General features: G+C 33.9%; 1 protein-coding gene across 1 annotated transcript in view; it reads right to left on the bottom strand.

Annotated features, from left to right (window-relative positions):
* The window catches only part of DYNC2H1 (dynein cytoplasmic 2 heavy chain 1), a 167,238-nt gene that overhangs the window by 109,104 nt on the left and 40,928 nt on the right, over positions 1-17,206 (bottom strand). Inside the window, exons 44-56 of the mRNA XM_035542461.2 lie at positions 16,205-16,356; positions 15,197-15,341; positions 13,841-13,943; positions 12,174-12,341; positions 11,913-12,037; positions 10,503-10,751; positions 9,191-9,299; positions 8,302-8,415; positions 7,361-7,503; positions 6,868-6,949; positions 4,511-4,665; positions 2,546-2,683; positions 813-926 (exon numbers count right to left, since the gene is read on the bottom strand). Coding sequence (XP_035398354.1) covers positions 813-926; positions 2,546-2,683; positions 4,511-4,665; positions 6,868-6,949; positions 7,361-7,503; positions 8,302-8,415; positions 9,191-9,299; positions 10,503-10,751; positions 11,913-12,037; positions 12,174-12,341; positions 13,841-13,943; positions 15,197-15,341; positions 16,205-16,356 — 1,797 coding nt within the window. The remainder of the gene's footprint in view (positions 1-812; positions 927-2,545; positions 2,684-4,510; positions 4,666-6,867; positions 6,950-7,360; positions 7,504-8,301; positions 8,416-9,190; positions 9,300-10,502; positions 10,752-11,912; positions 12,038-12,173; positions 12,342-13,840; positions 13,944-15,196; positions 15,342-16,204; positions 16,357-17,206) is intronic.

Genomic DNA, 17,206 nt, shown 5'->3' on the forward strand with positions numbered 1-17,206 from the left:
CTAATAACTAATCTACATATACCCTCTTTTAGTTTAAAGTCATTACTCCTTGTCCTATCACTGTACTACCTGATAAAAAGTCCCTCCCCAGCTTTCCTGCAGGCCCCCTTTAGGTACTGGAAGGCCGCTGTAAGGTCTCCCCAGAGCCTTGTCTTCTCCAGGCTGAACAACCCCAGCTCCCTCAGCCTGCCTACATAGAAGAGGTGCTCCAGCCCCTTGACCATCTTCACGGCCCTCCTCTGAACTCATTCTAATATGTCCATGTCCTTCTTGTGCTGGGGGTCCCAGAGCTGAATGCAGTATTCCAGGTAAAGGAGATAAAGGATTTTTTTTTTATATATATAGTACATATAATTGTCAGAATTAAGTAGTAACTGGAAACTATCTCTCATTAAACCATTTCCCTTCAGCTGATCATAGTGCAAGCTTTATGATATTACCAGCTTCATCAAGGAGAAGAAATACAGTAGGTCTATAGAACAGATTAGTAATTCAAAAATATTCCATTAAGTCTGCAAAGCTCAGCTGCAGTACACAATGGCACCACAGAAATAGCAACTGAAGTTTTGACCTGAAAAGTCTTTCTGCAATTAGGATCAAATACACCAATTTGAATGCCCAAGTGACAATCTGCATTCTGACAAAAAGAATTAACTGTTTTCTAATACCAGAAGGTTTTTATATTTAAATTATTTAAAGCAAAATTTAAGAAATACTAGGATAAATTGTACAGAATCCTTTTGCATGGCAGAACTTGAATAAGCCAAATAAAATCTCACCACAAAACATTACTTTTCTGTATTAGTTCTTACCTGAACCTCCTTTAGTTCATCTTCAATTTTTCTTTTTCTTTCTTCTATTTCTGCAGCCTCTTCTGCTATCCTTTGTTTTATTTTTTCCATTTCTGTTTTTTGCTCACTAGCACTCTGTAAAAAAGAATATCTTTAATTTTCAAATTTACACAGATTTTATTCTACTTTTTGTTCTCCTTTCTTTTAGTCTTCATTATAATATAATACCATAATACCAGTCACAAAAAGTATCTGAAACTATTTGATAAGAGAGAGGTTGTTTCAAAAACATACATAAGCATTGGTATTAAGCTTATATTCATGTAACTAAATTATACGGAATAAGCACCTTTTGCTTTTACTGCATCTCCTTTACTGTACCACAGACAAGATCTGTACCTGTTTTTGATGCTTATTATAACCTTTTTCCCCTTGCCTATGATTCTTCATTCCATATGAAGATGTCAGACCTTCTCTAAAAGGTTAAGACTGGCAGCCTCTAACATACTTAACACATTTGAAAGTAGTATCATCCTGCCTTTATTTTTGTAGTTGCTCACATTTCTATTGCTTTCATGACACCGCTGAAACTCTCATTTTCTGTGACATTCATAAAACTACAAACTACAAACTGTGTTCAAACTACAGCCTGTTAGCTTAAAAATACTATTACAAGACTTACTTGTAAAGTTGCATTTATTTGTTCATAAGAATATTTGCCTGACATCCTACATATATATTAAAAGCTGTTTGAGCTGTTTGGGTTTACATTATTTTTTTTTTCTGAATTTGTATTGTGCCTACCACAGAGGGATAGCAACCATTAGCCATCTCCGGAACTGCTAAGCAACAATAAATACCCAATACATAAACTAAAAAAAAAAAAACTTATAGCCTGAAGTTAACATAAAAGCAGGAACTACCAAAACCAGTCACAAAACAAATAATGGAGGATAAATGCATAAAATAATAGAAGTGTAATATTCTAGGCTTAGTTCAACTAAAAGATACAAGACATCAAAGCCTATGGTTTATATTTTTATATATTCTCCTGTATGCAATATATTATTTTAACCAGCAATTGTTGAGCTGCGTTGAATTTGTAGCATAAAGTAATAAATGTATCAAAGCAGAGAAAACACTGAGATTAATAATAATCTTTCTGAGTGCTTAACCTAAGCTATAGACAGTATGTCACTGAAATCCATAAAAGTATGTCATTCTTATCCAGAGAACATTAACTACATAAAACTAGCTTAGATATTTCATGCAAATGTACATGTACTGATAGCTCTGAGTAAGAAAACCTTAAAATTCAGCTGTAGGTCAAAAGCCTTGCTCTGAAAGAAGATAAAAAGTGCCAATGTATTAAAGACCTCTCTCTTACATAAATTGGAACATTTGAAGTGACATTAATACGTCAGAGGGCACCTGTACTTTATGCTAATCTGAACCACAATTCTATCATAATTTTTCTGATATCCATAGGCCCATCACCCATCATGTTTCACTGCTTTTGGCTTAATCTTCGCTTTTGTTCTACAACATAATAGATGCTGCATGGGCAGCAGATTCCTCTACTGAACAAAAGCAGATACAGATTTAAAAGAGAAGTCATGGGAAATGGCACAAAAATGGCACAAAAGCATCAGGTTTAGCACTCCTTGAAAAGAACACCAAGCACAGGCAGCTATGGAGATGGAAAACAGAAAAGCATTTCTTTTTTTCACTTTTGATATGATTGTATACAGCACCTGCATAGATACTGTAATTTCCTGAAGGGCAGCATCAGCCTCATCCTGCTTCGTTTTGAGTAGAATGCTTTGTTCTCCGGCTTTTCTGTTCAGTTCATCTACGAGAGCTTTAGCTTCATTCAGCTTTGAAACACCTGCCTATAAAAGTTTATAAAAAGAAATTGCTTAGCAAGGAATTTTAAGTGGATTTAAACAAAAGTTGGTTAGAAATAGTACATGCAGGCTAAAAGTGATGTAGATTAACATAGTTCATTTTTAATTTCTTTATAAAAAATGCACTTAGCTCTCACCTGTAAACTTTGAGTCACAAATATCCCATTGTCTCTCATGTTCTCGAACAACATGATTTACTTTTTAAATATGTCAATGAAAATTTCAACAGATTTTAGGTTCATTTGTCATGTTCAACTTTTCATAAAATTTATGTTCCACATTTGCTCACTGTTGTTTACATTTTCTTAGTATTAATTATATCAAAAAGGAGAGTTGACAGTCCTAGATGAGTTGGTGTAAGATCTTTTACTACATCCAAAAGTTGAAAATGAAATCCTCAAAATAACAAAGTTTTAAAGGAACAGCAACTTGTACAGAATCTTTTTTCTTATTTAATTCAATAACATTTCAGTTAACTTATATTAACTCCACACAATTCTATTACCTATAATAGCAAATCTACAAAAATTGAACAAAATGAAACAAAATATATTATCCTATTTCTACGTATTTTTACGCTCTCTAAAGAACTTAGAGGAACATAAAACAAAGCCTCAACCAATTATGTTTATTTTCTTTATCCACACTTTCTAAATTATGTACTTTAAGAAAATAGAATTATTTCAACACATCTGAAAAAATACTAAAGATAAAATAAATGTTTGATGTAGCATAGACATCTCCCATTTTCCTGTAAATGATTACTTTTCTCCACCCAAAGAATTCAACTAGTCAATAAAAAAAAAAAACACTTCCTATCTTCTTATAAATAGAAAAAAACTATTTCTATCACTACAAACTTAAATTCTTTGTAAATTGCTTACTGTGCAATTAGTAAGCTATGGAAAAAAATACTAGCAGGCAGAATAGAAAGAATATAGAATTCAATGCAAGAAGTTGCAAGTGTGATTTCAGAATAGTACCAGGGATCACTGGGAAAAGGAGCTGAAAGTGAAGGGGAAAGGGAAAAGACAAAAGCATTATCTCCTAAAGGATTGGAAATATGAGGGAAAAAGAAAAGAGAAAAACAAACAAACAAACAAGGAAGTATTAATGGAAAGAGAGCAAATAAATTTCAAAAAATAAGCATGTTACACATACAGAACAGGAATAAAGCGACATCTTTGGGATGAACTACATTTGGTCTAGGGTTGCATAAAAGTTTTGATGTGTGGAAAAGTTCGAAATCAATTCCAAAACACTAAATAAGGGAAAAACATAAAAAAGGGAGCTTTGGCCAACGCTACAGAAGTAACCATGAGATTACAGAGTTTACAGCTTATTAAGCTAGGAGGATGCAAGAATCACACAAATTAAGTTGCTGTAGAGATATAAAGAAAGGGATGGAGTAGGTAGCTACAGGGAAGGAAAAGTATACAAGCAGAGGCATAACTTAAATTGATAAAAAGATGGATGTGTTGTTTGCAACACAATTCCATTACATGCGGGTGAATAAAATTTAAAGTGCTTGTAAGTACTTTTTACTTTTCCAAGAAAACAAACCCATTCTGATGCATGCTTGAGGTAAAATATTAATGAAAACAAGTAACAAGCCTAAACCCTAGAACTTTTGAACAGAGATGTCCATTAAGATTCATTCTATTCCTCTTTTAGAATCACAGCATGAGTATAGGCAGACAGGGGTCACCCCACACAACTGTGTTAGTAGCTACAGCTCATAATACATGAGGTATTTCCAAACGCGAGAGTGCTTTTGAAAGGCTGCATGCTAAAAATGTTTTAAATACATACCTGCAAGTGGTTCTGTCTTTTTATTAGCTCTCTTCTTTTACTGTTATTGATTGAACTGTATATATGAAGGAATGTCATATACCTGCTAGGTGTTGCTCCATACATTTTACATGATTTGTGGATTGCCAGAAATGACTTAAAAAAATCTGAATCACCTGTACAAGAGAAAGTGTCATACAGATAATATAATCATTCTTACCTCACATTACAGTAAGGATGAGTAACAGAAGGGTTTTGAGATATGAATTAACAACATTCCAAATATGACAAAGAGTCTTTCCACAAAAGCAGTTTGCAGCAGCCAGAATAAGCTTCCAGATGAAAAAGATACAGAACAATTCTTACAGAATCACAGAAAGGGAAGATTGTGGTGAACTAAGCATTCCTAAGCATTGTCATAGTCAAAGGAAAACAGCCTCTCTAATCGGAAGAGTCAGTACTATACAGATCCCTTTAGGGCTCAAATCTTAGATCTGTAACAATGTCTCCTCCAGAGGAAAAAGACTGGGCTTTTTCCACATGATCTGATCTTCAGAAGTAAAAAGACTAATTCCAGAGAATACACTGACACCACAGCTTGGACAGTACCATAGGCTACAGTGAGCAGTGAAATCTATACAAATAAAAGTAATATCTGCCATAAAAGAAATGAAAGGTTGCTTTCAAATGAATTATGAAGAAATTACTGACTCTCAGAGGAAGAAAGAAAAACAGTAGTTAGCTGGGTAGTCAGAAGGTTGATAAAGTAGCACCTCAACTCACCAGAAAACTGGAAAGAATTAAAATGGTATTACATGTGGTCTGCCTTATAAATTCAAATTCTAAGCATAAAGGTGGGTGGAAACCAAAAAATCAAAAATCAAAAATCCCACTCTTGATGGATAAGGAGCTTATTTTCACGCTGTCTGAATGGAGACTACATGGTGACTAATGTCCAAAGATACTAGTTTAAATCTTTATCTGAAGTTCTAATTATTTGCTATACTCCACTTGGTGTGGAGTACAGGCGAGATTTCTTTTACTTCATCTTCTGTCACTGTGCATAAAGGCAGTTTCCAGATTTATTCACCTCAAGCCTATAAAAATGCAACTTCCAATCATACATAGTGAAAATTAAAAACATACCTCTTCACACAAGTTGCTGCTTGATGGAAAAGTTTAATGTTTCTCACCTTTTGATAAATGATTCTGGACATTCTACTATATTCATGAATTCAGTACAAAAAAACTGTTTCCTTCTCTCTTCCTATGTATTTTTCCCTTCTTACATTCTGCAAAGACATCTACAACACCATGACTTTTCTTCTTCTAACTCATTCCCATTTACTGTCAGCAACCAGATTTGCACAGACATTCCTATTCCTTCAACATGTTTAAAATCGGAACACTTCTCTCTAAATTCCAATCCTAAAATAGTACTTCACCAACTTTTTAATCGTTTGTTATTCTACCTTATCTCCATTTACAGTGTGTCTGAAATGGGTTTGGTAAATTGCTTTTGTCTTTTATGTATGGCCACAGTAACATGGTTCTAAACATTGCAACCTTCCTTATATTCTTTTTTGTCTTCTGTTTTGTTTTTTTTTTCCTATGTATTAGTAAATTCTTCCCATCACCAAGGGAAACACTTATCCTATCTGAATTGTTCTCTGAGGAACCACTTAATTCTCCTTTCTAACACCAATATTAGCATTATCATTAACTTTTCTTTCCCTAGTTTTGCTACCAAAGTGTAACCTTTGGTTCTGTTCCTGAAATTCACTATGCACAAACCTGTTCATTACTCCAGTATTCCCAAGGCTCACAAGAAAGCCATTAAAATAAACAGAACAGTAGAGTTTAAAACTTGACTTGTTTAGCCCAGAATCATGAAGATTGAGAGGACAATATCTTTTCTTCTCTATAAACCTCTCCATTGCTAAGTATTCTGAAAGGAAAAAAATTATTAAAATAAAATGAACATGTCTAGAAACATGTCTATGCTAATGAAAGAATGAAAACATATAGACCAGAAAGCATAACAGTTTTCAAAATGTCTCAAAATTTGAGGCTCTGAAATAACATCCACATAGAAAGAAGATGCAAAACATTGCAAGATATAGTTTAATCAGTTTATAAAATTGAGTATACAGAGTGGTTACTTGCGACAGAAGAGACTACATTTGGTGACTCAGAATGCACTTTCCAGGTTAATATTCCTATGTGAAAAATGCCTCCCATGTGGACAATACTGAAGTTTATGAATATGCTGGCAAAATACTACTCAAAGGACCTATGCTATCGTCTATGCCCAACAGAGACCTGAGTAAGTGCTTAATAAAAAGTTGTAACAAATAGCTGGTCTACCAAAATACTACCTGAATGTTTTTTCTTAAGTTCCTTATGTGCTTTTCCAGTCTTCTCTTGTTCATCTGAATCATACAAAAGCATTTCAGGTATCTAAGAAAATCAAAATGATTTTTTGTATGAAGTTACATAAAATTAAAATTTGAATTAAAAAAAAACAACTTCAATTTAGTTGCTAATCTGAAAAGATTGAAAATTAAAACTTTATTTATAATAAGGGATTTATAGAATATTTAGAGCCTTCAGGAGATCAATTCTACGATTGCCTGTAATAGATGACTTCCTGTTAGGTCTGGCAGAAGAACTTTGTTTGCTGTAAGAAAGAACAACTAATTCTCAGAGGACACCTACAATAACACAAATTTCAAAGCTACACAACAGAAATTAGAGAGTATCTTAAGTACAACTGTTGTGGATTAAAGGTGTCCAGAATTAAACAATTACTCAGAATTAAACAATGCCTAAGTCTAAGTCTTTAAAGACATTACACTTTTAAATCTTTACCTGTTTCATACTGTTTTCGGACCAGGTTTCCATCCACAAAACATGACATTTCTTGTACAGTGCTGGATTACTTTCACAATTTATTGTAAAATTTAGATTGGTAGAATCCATGATCAGGACAACATGCAGATTCTGTTGGATCCCTAAGGAAATGCAATATATATCTTAACTAACAATTTGACTACATGATAGACTTACTGCCAATACAACTGTCCTTCAAATACTTACCAGAAAACAATTTCTGAAAAAAAATACTATTGCACTACAACACAGTAGGGCAGGAATTATTACAAATGGAACTTAAGTAACTTAATATAGCATTATATATTCTCATTATGGATATTACAGTGTATTTTTTAATTTAGAAGAGCTGACAGTATTTAAATGGATACCACCAGGTTTACATTACAATCAGTAGAAAAACAACTAGAACTAGTTCCAAGGCCCTTTAGTATGACTGCCAATTTCTGTATTCTTTCAGTCACACTAATTTATTTATTTGTAAACTCTTTTATCTTCTTGTTGGTCCAAGAAGAAATACGAATTATTTAAAAACCTATCTATAAACTTGCTTGTAAGTACTCAGAATCCAAAGAGAGTTGTAGGTAAAACTGACAAATAGAAGAGAACTCTGTTATGATACACTTAACCTAATCAAACCAGAAAACAATGGAGACAAAAGCTGTCCTCCTTTTAATTATTTTCAACAGCAGAATTTATAATACCTTTGTAGAACATTCATGGATACAAAATTTCAGATACAGGAATAAATTTTAAGCTAAGAGTTCTGTGCCCTAACATATCACACTCTAATCATTATTCCTGCCTGGTTTTTAATAATTACTTGACTGTTCAAAATACACACAAAAAAGATTTAGTAATTATTTGTCCATCATATCACTTTTGTAAACTTGTAATAAATTATAAATCTGTTCTCTTACGATATGTGAAATAGTTGAAAATCGGTCCTGTAAATCCATCTTGTGAAGCTTGATCCTTTAGAGGAGATAGCAATGGTTCTAATTCTTCTATTTTATACAGTCCAGGAACTTCTCCTATTTAAAGAATGAATTTAAAATGTCAGATCAAACACAGCAGAATTATTCAAATTCATTTAAACAGCCTGGATACAGAATTTGAGTATGGCAGTATTTACCACCATATTTTCATGATTTTCATCACATGAGTTCCATCCTTCTTTTCATATCATGAAAATGACCAATTAAATGATAGTAATTCCATTTAAATTAAACAGCCTACTTTTATTACTGAAATATACTTCTACAACTCATTCAAACCTACCCAAAGACAGTGATTCAATACTACATATAAATCAAAGTGTTCCTCTGATCAAGGAACGAAGCTAGATAACAAAGTAAAGCCACTTTTGTTATTTGTTATTATTTATCATATTGTTATGAAAAAACATAACAATGAAAAGGGGCTTTGCTGATGTTAGTTTAAGTAAATTACTCTGTAAAATCTAGCAAAACATTAGGACACCTCTCAACTTTGAATTTGATTAGAAAAAGGGAAACTGTAGAGCTGAATACGTTATCATTTTGTTATTACATTATCCAAAAAAATGCTAAATTACTTAATTTTCAAGGCCGAGAATTCGAAAGCACTCATATTGCAGGATATGTTAGAGGACAGCAAAGTGAACTTCAAATCCATTGCCTCATGTACAATCACTCTAGCCAAGACTGTACTGAAAGTTAATTAGCTATCTGGTATGCAAATAAAGTTGGAAAACATCATCTAATTCTACCTCATTGAACCAGCTCTGTGTGTTAAAAGCAGAACCAAATTTTTTTGGATTCATCTCACCTGAAGACAGTAAACTGTTGATCATCTCAAGGAATGTAGAATGAACAAACTGATAGTCTTCGAGGAGCAAAACCACTTGCTGTGCTTCGATGCCAGCAAGCTCCATCACCTACAAGCAGGGAAGGTATTTTAATCTCAGTATATAGAGTATGTCTTGTTCACAACAGAATGATAATCTTCCTATGGCTATAAATCACATATTTTTTTTCCACAGCATCTAAACTGTGATACATTTACAAAAGATTACTAAAAGATTACTGCGTGGTTCAGTTATATGAGATCAAATATAAAGAACAGTCTACCTAGGTGCACAACTTAGTAATAAGAAAACAATTAAAACAGATTATTTTGTAGAGTATATTTATGCCCTAGATGTGACTCAATTCTGGAGTTGCATCACTTTTTGTGTGGGCTTATCTGTAAAATTTTCTTCAGCAGCTCTGAACGTATTGGGAGCTCCTTATTCAACGTTTGCATGTATTTTTTAAAAGTGTGTATTCTTTCATCAGTCACTAAAATTTTACTTGATTCAGCTACTATCCTATGAACAAGCAGACCCTAGCAGAGACAGAATATGAAAACACACTCTCCTATGAAGACAGGCTGAGGGAACTGGGGTTGTTCAGCCTGGAGAAGAGAAGGCTCCGGGGAGACCTTACAGTGGCCCTTCCAGTACCTAAAAGGGGCCTACAGGAAAGCTGGGGAGGGACTCTTTGTCAAGGGGTGTCAAAGGGGTGTCAAGGGGTGTCAAATAAGACAAAAGGCGAATGGCTTTAAATAAAAGAGGGGAGATTTAGATGAGATGTAAGGAGGAAATTCTGTTCTCAGAGAGTGGTGAGGCACTGGCACAGGTTGCCCAGAGAAGCTGTGGGATGCCCCATCCCTGGAGGTGTTCAAGGCCAGGTTGGATGGGGCTTTGAGCAACCTGGTCTGGTAGAAGGTGTCCCTACCCATGGCAGGGGGGTTGGAATTAGGTGTTCTTTAAGGTCCCTTCCAACCCAAACCATTCTGTGATTCTATGATACATGAAGAAAAAAAAAAATCCAACATTCACATAAGCTTAGAATTATAATGTTCAGAACACTCAGAAAAACAGCTGTAGTATTCACAAAAGTAGAGTTTCAGGCAAGTGCTATGAAGAACAGCATGTGTTCTAAATACTAAGAGCTTCTAAAAATCTTTCAGTTAGACTGTTTACATTATGCTTTTCCTAAAATCTCTCTCACACACTTCTATATCCTTCAAAAATCCCTTATTCTTTTCTAAATACACAACTACAAAACTTCAAATTGTAAGACATTGAGTGACTTACATATTTAAGATCATTTTTGAACTGCTTCAGCTCATAGCCTCTAGAAATTTTGGGAGTAATTAGAACAGCTCCGTGCATATGACTAACTAAAGAGGTAACTGTTCGACGACCTACACCACTCCGTCCTGCCAAAAGAAGCGATCCTCCAGGAAAACTTAGCACTCTGTCCACTCTAGACATATAGTTGAGGACTTCTTGGAACAGTAAAACCTCTATCTCTTTTTTGTCTCGCCCATAATGAATAACACCCTATTGAGAAAATAAAAAAAAAAAGGAAAAAATAAAAGAAAGAAATGCATTAATTGATACTAAATACAACCAGTAAGATATGAAAGCATCCAATATTTAAAAGTTTAGAGAAGAAGGCCTAAGAGGCCACACTGGTATTCATTACAAATAAATTATTTATACGATAGAATTTATATACCTTGTTTACCCTTTTCCAGCAATGAATAGATCACATTACCTTAGCAAACGTATCATGCAACACCCCCAGCAATGGTATCTCCTAGTATTCTTTCATATATTGGAACAGAAGTCTACCACTGAATTCATTAGAATTAAATAATGGGCCAGAACAAAGTCTGATCTGTGTCTCTGACTACAGATTAATATTAGCAAAACACGGAACGGCGTTTTAGGCAGCTAATTGCTGTGTAATTGCAGATTATGAAATTTTCTACTCAAATACATGTAATAATGGATCCTAAGATTAAATTCAGGCCTCATTATACTCAGCAAAACCTCATCTTTGAAGTTCAATATACTTGTGGAATCAGATTTAAAAAAAACACACACACACAAAAAAACCCTCTGATTACTAAGGCTACTGAACTTCATCATTTCCCATATAGTCTATTGGTCACAAGTTGGCAATTAAGGAGTGGGAACAGCTTCCCATCTAGAAGACCAGTCCATCAAACACTACTAATAAGAGGCAGATGACCTCAAGACTCTTATGAAAAATCAATCAGCCTAGCAGAAGTAACATGTTTGCATTTCCTGTTTTATTTTTTATACTTTACTGTTTAAAAGCATGTGAAATCTCCAAACAATGTATTTGTATTTCTTCAAATAGAAATTATGTTTGCAAATTACAAATTCAGAAAGAAAATGTTTAATAAAACACTTTGGTACTCAAATAACAAACATAAGTGTACATCAGTGTTTCTGAAAATGTTGTCCATTAGGCTGTTGTAAATCTTAAACAACCTTGCTACAAGGTACTTCTGCTGCCTCCCAGACAGCATCACAGTCTTTCCCACACTTGACCAAATATCAGAAATAATTCCTTAACCAAGCAGCAGACTCCACCCTAAACTTGGTGCTTTTATGTCACTTCCTGCAAAAAAAAATCTTGGTATCATTGCTATGAATCCTTGCTGTGTATATTCTTTAATCTGGTCTCACTTTTTTAATAGCATCTTTCAGGTCTGTTGAGTTTAGTCTGCCAAGCGGTCTCCCATGTGGTGGTAGTGCTTGTCCTGGAGTAGTGAATGCCTCTTGACAAGCTCCCCAAGTTACATAAAAGATATCTGTGAAAATAAAATGAAACACATTTAAAAGTTCAGGTCCTCAGCTGATGTACTATCTAACTTGATTAAACTAATTTTATTAGGCAATTTCTAATCAAATATTTCAAATTTATGTAGTATACCTCAAGTGCTTTACCTGCCATATTGTCCAGAACATCTGAGCCCCAGTCACTTTGAAACACTTTCATCAAAACGTTATCAAATACATGGAGATCTTTCATGCCTACAAGCTTGTCACGGAACAAACGACATGCCTCGTAAGCAATAATTTCCAATACATAATCTGCAGTTTGTGTAGATGGTCCTAGAAAATTTATATAAGGAGAGATTTGATTTTATATTTTTAAAAGTAATTTTACATTTCTCAAATTCTCGTTTCAAAATATCAGATTGAAAATGAGTAAGTAAAATTACATACCAGCAGGAGAGCATCAGTAAGGAAGAAATAAGAGAAAAAGTATACACGTTATAAAGTGCTTTTTAATAAAATTTGTGTGTCATTACAAGATAAAATGAAAATATTCTATTAGAGAAAGTTCTCCAGTTTAGTGCCAGCATTCTAATGAAAATAAACAATGTGTTGCACATAAAGTAAAAATAAAAAGTCAAAATTCCGGGTAATTAAGAAAAAAACAAAAACATAAAAAAACAAAACAAAAAAAGGAGACTTTTAAAGAGAAAGACTGATAATACACACTAAAATAAAAATAAATCCACCGAACTGTTTGTATTATAAAATGCCACTGGAGAATACAAAGATATTCACAGAAGAAGGAAGGTGAGATGAGTTTTAAGGTGTAGTAAATTACATGCCACATTGTTCATCACTGAAAAAGCATCAGCATGTCACCTTCAGATAAAACAGTGGAGTTCTTAACAGGCTGAGATTACCCATTCCTTGATTGCCAGTATAGCTTTTCTGACCTAATTCAAGCTCCATTTACACCATTTGATGATCAAATAAAGTAAACAGAACACAAGCATAACATTCTTAGCTCTTTTATATTCTTTAAGCAAGCCCTTTATGTAAATCTTTACTATAATTAATGTAAGAGCTAAAATACAATAAGGAGTAACTGCTCATAACCTGGTAATAATGGTTATTTCAAAGGAAAGACAAAAATGAGACTGGAAAGAAGTTCACGCTGGCTATTTGGAAAAGGACAAAAATTGAATACCTTTCCAAATTTCATATTTTCCAATTTAAAAAAAAAAAAAAAAGAACTGAGACTGGACTGTAATTATCAAGCATTCCTAAACTCTGAGAATATTTAGGCTTTTATATTGATATTTGTAAGCTTTTATATAAATGATACAGTTTTAGGTATGTTTAAGGGTGGTTCTATTCACTTATTAAGTAGGTCACAGATGGTGTGTAGAAGTTGTAGTTCCAGTCACATCACTAGTTCTACACAATCAGCTATGAAAAGAAAAGCAGGAGAGGCAAGCCTATGGGAATTCAGAAGACAAGACATTCTCAAAAAAAAAAAAAAGTAGGGAATAGGAGAGACACTACAAGATCCTTCAGCAGAAAATACAACCCCATACTACTTACTTCCCTTAATCTACAAATAGATGCCACATGTATTTTAAAACATCTTTTTTTTTTTTAATGTGTGTACTATATGTTACAGAATGAACTGTTAGACATTTTTCTTCTCGACTGAATAACAGAGTTTACAGTTTAGAAAAAGTACCACAGGTTTACATGTTGCAAATGAAGTCAATAGTAAGACTAACATCAGTAATATTTTAGGCCATTTTAGAACTTCTTTATCAATGAAAATCAAGTAAATGACTTACCATCTGTTAAATTGTATCTGAATAAACCAAGAACCCACTGAGTAAGAATACATGGTGTAAAAAGGTAATGACTGTGATCGTCAACCGTGAATTTTGCTCGTACCTTAAAAAGAAGGCAGTCAGTCAAAAAATAAAAGTGGTATTTTAAAATGTAAAGCACTTGGAAACGTACTTTTCATTTTTCCTAAAATACCAGGGAAATTAGTCTATTATGGCTACATATTCAGATATCTTATTTATGCACTCTGTCGTTTCGAAAAATGCAGAGATTGTCTTTTCTGACCACCGAAGATTTTCTCATAATTAGAACTTTTCTTCTCTACCATCTTTGAAGCAAACAATTGCATGTCACCTAAAACTATTAGTGCACTTTTACTAGACATAGCATAGAATTTTTTTTTACCAAATATGAAATACAAAGGGAAATATTCAAGTGTAACACTAGACTACCTAAATGAATAACACTTAGAACTAGAAATGAAGTCTTACAGAAATACTGTCTCTTCACCCAAAAAGGATACTTACGTTTACAACTGTATCTTTAATGCAAAGAATAACTGCGATCCTCAGTTATTTGGATGAAATTTAGACTTAAGATTTCTTAGAATACATCAATAATATTATATGAAATTCATGCTAACTTGTGCATGGTAGCCAGTGACTATACCTACATTCCAGTCATAAAGATAGGTTTTGTTTCATGGTTCTGTCTAGATGAGGGCATGCATACATTCTTGGAACATACAGTGAGTGAACATACATTTACATTCCTCCCCTATCTTCCCCAGTAAGGCTATGTACACGATTAAGAAAAGGAATTACTTAAATGTTTTCCTAGGCAGAAGTTCCTAAATTTTAAGTGGGGGGACAGAACAAGCTTGTGTGCCTAAACAACATTTTATACAAAATAGATACAACATTTTATATAAAAATAGATAATAAATATACACTAGATCTGTGTAAGGGACTCCAACTCCACACTCATCTCTCTCTTCTATTAACATTCTTAAAGCTTGTAATGAGCTTGGATGTTAAAGTACACTATCTCCTGCTCCAGTAAGTAGGAAAATACTACTAACCACATTTTATAAATCAGGAACTGAAAGTATAGATAGGTTAATATACTTACCAAAGTCATACAAAGCAAGAGCTGTTACCACTTACTCAGTTTGCCTCTAGTACCTAGAAATCTCTTCCAAATAGTAGCTCTAAAATTGGTATCTCATGAAAAAGATACATATTTAGATTTTAATACTGATCAATCTTTTTATTCTCTTGTTAATATAAAAAGCTAATTATTAAAAATATATTTCTGAATCATCCGTCTCCATGAAAAACAAATTTAAATTTCCATACCTGTTCATATACTTGAACCATAGATCCTGCTAGCTGATGTACTTTTGGTAAAGAACCCCAAACAGGGTGATTCTTTAGGTTTTTCTGTAGTACAGGCTCCAAGTAGGCACTATAAATAGTTTGCAGTTGGTCTCTTTCTGGATAGCTACACAGGAAAAAAAAAAAAAAAAAAGAAAAAGAAAAAATTACTATGGACGATCATTCTTATTTTATTAAAAAGATTCAAAATTATACCCACAATTATGGATAAATTTCAACAAATAAGCTCTCCATCTAGCAGCTAAGTAACATTATTGTTACCCTTAGAAATTTTATAAACACATCTATAAATGTGTTCAGACAAAAAAGAAATTCAATTTCTGTAATTCTGTGGCTAAAAAGCACTTTGATATAAGTGGGTTGGAAAGGATCTTATAGATCATCTAATTTCAACCCCACTGACATGGGCAGGGACACCTCCCACCAGACCAGGTTGCGCAAAGCCCGATCCAGCCTAGCCTTGAACACTTCCAGAAATGGGGCACCCACAACTCTGTGCAATCTGTTCCAGGGCCTCACCACCCTCTGACTAATGAATTTCCTCCCTATATCTAGTCTACATCTACTCCTTTTTAGTCTAGGCCCTCTTTAAATATCAGAAGGCTGCTATAAGGTTTCCCTGGAGCTTTCTTTCCTCTAAGCTAAATAACCCCAACTCTCAGCCTGTCTTTGCAGGAGAGGTACTCCACCCCTCCGATCATCTCTGCAGCCCTCCTCTGGACCTGTTCTAACAGGTCCATGTCTTTCTTATATTGGGAACCCCAGAGCTGAATGCAGTGCTCCAGGTGGAGTCTCATGACAGCAGAGTAGATGGGGAGAGCCACCTGCTCAAAATGTTAAGAACCCAAACTGTTAAAAAAGATAAAAGACTAGAACAGCCACATCTTCATAAAGAGTAAATTCAGCAAGGCCCCATGAACAGAGGTTGTATCTAAGTTCTGAGAGTCAAACCTACTTTCACATACTTACTCAACTGCACAAAGACGAACAATAGAAGTAAATCTGGAGGTAAGTTTATTTCTTCCCAGTGTCCCTCCAGCTGTCATGGAAGCCACAATCTGGATGTTTTCTAAACCAACCCATTCCAGATTTTCATCGTAGAATCCTTGATATGTCAGAACCTTTTATAATTACATAAACATTTTATTAAAATAAAGTCAACAGCATGTCTTACAAAAAGTAATTAGTGACAAGCATGCCATTGTTATTATATTCATAACTGTCAGCGGTATGTTCAGTACTGGTGTCTTTTTCCATAATAGAGTCTGAGATGTAAATTCTTAATCAATTATAAAATCCTGTAGAGAAAAATTAGTCACATGCTGTGAGGTCAAGGGAAAAGCCAGTATTGGCTATAATTGCCCATAATTACTTGGTAACTCTCCACAGAGAAACGCATTGAACATAAGGTACAAATATTGGTTTTCTGCCTTTAATAGGAGATTAGAAAGTTCATCGGTGGTAAGAAGGCACTAAGTGAAATCTTACTCTGGCCAGATCTTCAGTATTGGAAGCTTTTATGTCTAAAAGCATACTAAAGAGAAACAAATCCAGAAAGGAAATGGATGACACACATGGGTTATTCCACACTAGGCATTCAAAGAAACGTGGAGAAAAAGAAAGGGAATGTGATAAGCAGGAAAAGATATAAAAATCCAGATAAAATTGTTTTCAAATGCTTCATTTTAACTTCCACTCTATTCTGACGGAAGTATTATGTCACATAATAAACTTACATTGTTGAGCACTGCTTACATTGTAACTCACTGAGGCAAGCACTGTCTTTATTGCTTACGCATAAGCCCAACATAAATGTTATTTTATTTCCAGCTGATATCTACATATTCTATCCATGTACAAACAAAAATAATGTCAATACAGATGCAGGATGCTAACTCTGAAAATAATCAATGTAGGTACCTACACTAAACTATTTACAGTATACTTAAGTCTCTTAATAAATAACAAAGA

The sequence above is a fragment of the Cygnus atratus genome, chromosome 1 (assembly GCF_013377495.2).
Source record: "Cygnus atratus isolate AKBS03 ecotype Queensland, Australia chromosome 1, CAtr_DNAZoo_HiC_assembly, whole genome shotgun sequence".
Classification (NCBI taxonomy): Eukaryota; Metazoa; Chordata; class Aves; order Anseriformes; family Anatidae; genus Cygnus; species Cygnus atratus.